Here is a 4799-nt window from a genome sequence, read left to right on the forward strand (position 1 = left end):
CGTCTTCCGGGTGTCGGGAAAGGCCACGCGCAGGCCGGACATGAGCGGCGAGTGGAGGATGACGGCGGCGCACTCGTACCGGGAGGCCAGGTCCACGGTGGGCACGGTGCCGATGCTCTGCCCGTACAGGATGATGTTCTCGGGGCTCACGCCGTACCTGCGGGGCCAGAGGTGCGCGCCGTGAGCCGAGGAGTGGCCGGGAGAGAGACCAAAGCCACCGTTTCTGCCCGGCTGGCGTGGCTCAGTGGTTGAGCATCGGCCTAGGAACCAGGAGGTCAGGGTTCGATTCTGGCCAAGGGCACAGGCCCGGGTTGCGGGCTCCATCCCCAGTGGGGGGCGTGCAGGAGGCAGCCGGTCTGTGATTCTCTCTCATCATTGGTGTTTCTCTCTCTCTCTCCCTGTCCCTTCCTCTCTGAGATCAGTCCGAATATATAAAAAGCCAGGGGCTGTGACGACTTAAACAACCAGATGACCAAACAGCAGGCTGCGTGGGGCGACCAGGCCAGCGGGGGGGGCAGTGAGGGGCAACCAGGTTGGAAGGGGGGAGCAGTTAGGGGTGATCAGGGTGGCAGCAGGGGCAGTTAGGGGTGACCAGGCTGGCAGTGGGGGCACTTAGGGGCCACCAGGCAGGCAGGCACATGAGCGGTTAGGAGCCAGCAGTCCAGGATTGTGAGAGGGATGTCCGACTGTCAGACCGGCAGTCCGACATCCCCCGAGGGGTCCTGGATAGGAGAAGGTGCAGGCTGGGCTGAGGGAACCGCCCCCCCCCCTCCCGCGCACACAGTGCACAAATTTCATGCACCGGGCCTCTAGTAAAAAAAAAATATAAAGAAAACCACCGTATCTTACATGCATGAGACCCACATCGTACGCTTCGGCTTAAAATGAACGTGAACCTGGCAAAAGCAGGCGTTACCGCGTCCCTCAGGACACGCGACGGACACGCCACCTTCTACGACATTTTGCAACAACAGTGACCGGACATTTTTATTCTGAACAATTAACTACATGCATTTCCCTCGATGATGTTACAGTCACCTCACTCCCTACGTTTCCCTGGATATAGATTCTTTGGGAATCCCGTCTGTATTTCTGATATTGAAACAGACGGCTCAGAGGCTTGGAGGGTTGAGGGGCGTCCCGTGCACCAGGAGGGTCCTGCTCCATCCCCGTTCCAGGCACGTGCCCGGCTGCGGAACAGATCCCCGGGCGGGGTGCGGGGTGTGTACGGAGGCAACTGATCGGCTTCTCTCCCACATCGATGTGTGTGTTTCTCTCTCTCTCTCTCTCTCTCTCTCTCTCTCCCTCTCTCTAACATCAATAAGAAACACGTCTTCGGTTGAGGATTACACACAGCGACAACAGCGTGCTGGGCCAATCATAACACCGTTAGGAAGAGCCCTTCTGGCCCGGCCAGCGTGGCACCGGGGTTGGGCATCGACCTAAGAACCAGGAGGTCAGGGTTCGATTCCCGGTCGGGGCACAGGCCCAGTTAGGGGGGCGTGCAGGAGGCAGCTGATCCATGATTCTCTCTCATTACTGACTAGAGGCCCGGTGCACGGATTCGTGCACCGGTGGGGTCCCTCGGCCTGGCCTGCGCCCTCTCCCAATCCGGGAGCCCTCGGGGGATGTCGGAGAGCCGGTTTCGGCCCGATCCCCGCAGGCTAGGCCGAGGGACCCCACCGGTGCACGGATTCGTGCACAGGGCCGCTAGGAGGCATAGAAAATCTTTGGTTAATCTCTTCCCTCCCTCCCCCCTCCCCCCTCCCCCCTGAGATTCATCAGTCTGTTCCCTGTTTCCATGCCTGTGCGTTGAGCGTCTGCCCCCTGGTGGTCAGTGCGTGTCATGGCTACCGGTCGAACGGTTGCTTAGACTTTTATACATATTGATGTTTCGCTCTCACACCCCCTCTCTCCTCCTCTCTGAAATCAATAAAAAAATTTTAAAAAAAATACAAAATACAAAGCATTTAGAACGCGGCCTTCGTTTCCCATCCAGCCTGGAGGACGTGCCCCGTGTGAATGCCCCTGGGAACGCCCGTCGCCCCGAGGAGGTAGAAGACGACCTGTTCGCTTTCCTTCGAGGGAAGGCTTTCTGTGCCGACTGCACAGCGGGCTCCGGGGCCCCTCGCAGACACGGCGCATCCTGTTCAGGGACCGGCCTTGACTTTGTCCCGTGGGGGGGGGGGGGGGGGGACGTCCCCTCTGAGGAAGCGAGCTTGGCCCGGGCCCCCGACGGGGAAGTCCCTGGTGTAAATATCCCAGGGCTCCAGTTCCGGGAGGAAATACCTTCAGTCCCAGGACAGAGGCGAGCGGCCAAGGGCACTCACGGGCATGTGAACTGCAGGAGGAGGGGGCTGAGCGGGCGGAGACAGCCTCACACACGTGAGGGCCGAGCCGGGGGAGCGGAGGGGCCGACCAACCATGCAGGGAAGCAGGTGGGTAAACAGGGCTGTCGGGCAGAGAACACAAACGCCGCCCGGAAGCGTGGCCCGCGGGCACGTTCACGGCCAGCCACGCCCTCCTGCCCGTGGTCAGAGCGTACTCGCTGTGCGCTCACCGTTTAATTATGAGGAGGAGAAAGAAGCATCCATTGCTTAAATGTGCTCATTTCCCCCCCCCCCACCCCTTTTTTTTAAAAATATATTTTATTGATTTTTTACAGAGAGGAAGGGAGAGGGAGAGAGAGTTAGAAACATCGATGAGAGAGAAACATCCATCAGCTGCCTCCTGCACACTCCCCCACTGGGGATGTGCCCACAACCAAGGTACATGCCCTTGACCGGATTCGAACCTGGGACCCTTGAGTCCGCAGGCCGACGCTCTATCCACTGAGCCAAACTGGTTTGGCTTTTTTTTTTTTTTAAATATATCCTTTCATTGATGTCAGAGAGGGAGGGAGAGGGAGAGAGAGAAACATCCATGATGAGAGAGAAGCATGGATCGGCGGCCTCCTGCAGGCCCCACGCTGGGGATCGAACCGTGACCTCCTGGTTCATGGGCTGGTGCTCAACCACTGAGCCACGCCGGCCACTTTTCCTATTTAGTTATTTATTTTTGTGGTTCATCCTCACCTGATGATATTTTTTTCCATTGATTTTTAGAGAGAGTGGAAGGGAGGGAGAGGGAGAGACAGAGAGAGAAATGTCGATGTGAGAGAGACACATCGATGGGTTGCCTCCCGCACGCGCCCCTACAACCGAGAAACGTCGTGCCCTTGGCCGGAATCGAACCCGGGACCCTTCAGTCCACAGGCCGATGCTCTACCCACTGAACCACACCAGCAGGGCTAAAGTGTCCTTTTCTGAAACAGTCTCCCGAGCCAACAACGTCACCCTCAGAACAGCACGGCATCCGGGGGACGTGTCCCCTCGAGGGGCGTGGGGAGCTGGCAGGGATGCCGGTCTCCACAGCCTCTCAAAATGGGTCAGGACGCACATTATCTGGTTTTTGTAAAGCAGCATTCCCCGCCCCCCCCCGCCCCCGTGTGCGATGCTTCCTTCTACCCCAGATGTTTGAGAATTCCTCCCAGACGGTGCTGCAGGCGAGGGCTTTGGCGTAGGATCCAAACCCACCTTCAGAACAAGTTAATTCCAGCCCCGGCCGGCGTGGCTCAGTGGATAGAGCATCAGCCTGCGGACTGGAGGGTCCCAGGTTTGATCCCAGTCAAGGGCACATGCCCGGGTTGCAGGCTCCATCCCCAGTGTGAGGCATGTAGGAGGCAGCCGATCCATGATCCTCTCTCATCATGGATGTTTCTCTCCCTCTCCCTTCCTCTCTGAAATCAATAAAAATATACTAAAAAGAAAAAAAAGAACTAGAAACTCGAGCCCGGCTGTTGTGGCTCCGTGGATGAGCGTCAACCTAGGAACCAGGAGGTCAGGGTTCGATTCCCAGTCAGGGCACAGGCCCGGGTTTTGGGCTCGCCAGTGTGGGGTGTGCAGGAGGCAGCCGATCCATGATTCTCTCTCATCATTGATGTTTCTCTCTCTCTCCCTCACCCTCTCCCTTCCTCTCTGAAATCAATTTTGAAAAAAACACACACACAAAAAACGATAAACTGGAGAACCCGGTGTCTGTCGGTCTCCTAGGACTACAGCGACCGCCACAGCACACGACACTCGCTTGCTGATGACTCATCTGTGGCTTCCGATCCTGCAGGGGAACCGCTGAGACGCCCACGGGGAAGCCCTGGGGCTCACAGGCACTGGGACAGAGAGCTTCCACCTGCTGCATCTTTTTTTTAAATATATTTTATTGATTTTTACAGAGAGGAAGGGAGAGGGATAGAGAGTTAGAAACATCGATGAGAGAGAAACATCGATCAGCTGCCTCCTGCACACTCCCTACTGGGGATGTGCCCGCAACCCAGGTACATGCCCTTGACCGGAATCGAACCTGGGACCTTTCAGTCCGCAGGCCAACGCTCTATCCACTGAGCCACACCGGCCAGGGCTACCTGCTGTATCTTTCAGAGCATGTCCCCCTCCCCAACGTCCCCTGGGCGGGGGGACAGGTGCCCAGCTCTGGCCAGCGCGGGGGATCCCCTTCGAGGACCAGCGTGAGTGGAGCCAGGACTGGCCTGGGGTGCCCTCTGTCTCACACAGAACGGCCTCCTTAAGGGTCCCTGCGCAGAGGACAGCGAGGCCGCGGGAGGGAGTGGCTGAGCCCGGACGGCATCGAGGGAGGCCCCCGCCCGGCCTGGCCAGCTGGAGTTTGGACCTGGGTGGAGCTCACACGGCTACGTGTCTGTGAGCCGCAGGGAGGATGTGGTCGGGACTTGGAGGGGGGTGGGGGGG

The 4799-nt window shown here is 58.4% G+C and overlaps 1 protein-coding gene across 1 annotated transcript in view; it reads right to left on the reverse strand.

Moving 5' to 3' along the window:
• Positions 1 to 4799, reverse strand: part of ABHD17C (abhydrolase domain containing 17C) — a 37843-nt gene that overhangs the window by 4459 nt on the left and 28585 nt on the right. Inside the window, exon 4 of the mRNA XM_014529182.1 lies at positions 1 to 157. This exon is cut by the window's left edge and continues 7 nt beyond it. Within this exon, the coding sequence (XP_014384668.1) occupies positions 1 to 157 (157 nt within the window). The remainder of the gene's footprint in view (positions 158 to 4799) is intronic.

Source organism: Myotis brandtii, unplaced genomic scaffold (genome assembly GCF_000412655.1).
Source record: "Myotis brandtii unplaced genomic scaffold, ASM41265v1 scaffold1166, whole genome shotgun sequence".
Classification (NCBI taxonomy): Eukaryota; Metazoa; Chordata; class Mammalia; order Chiroptera; family Vespertilionidae; genus Myotis; species Myotis brandtii.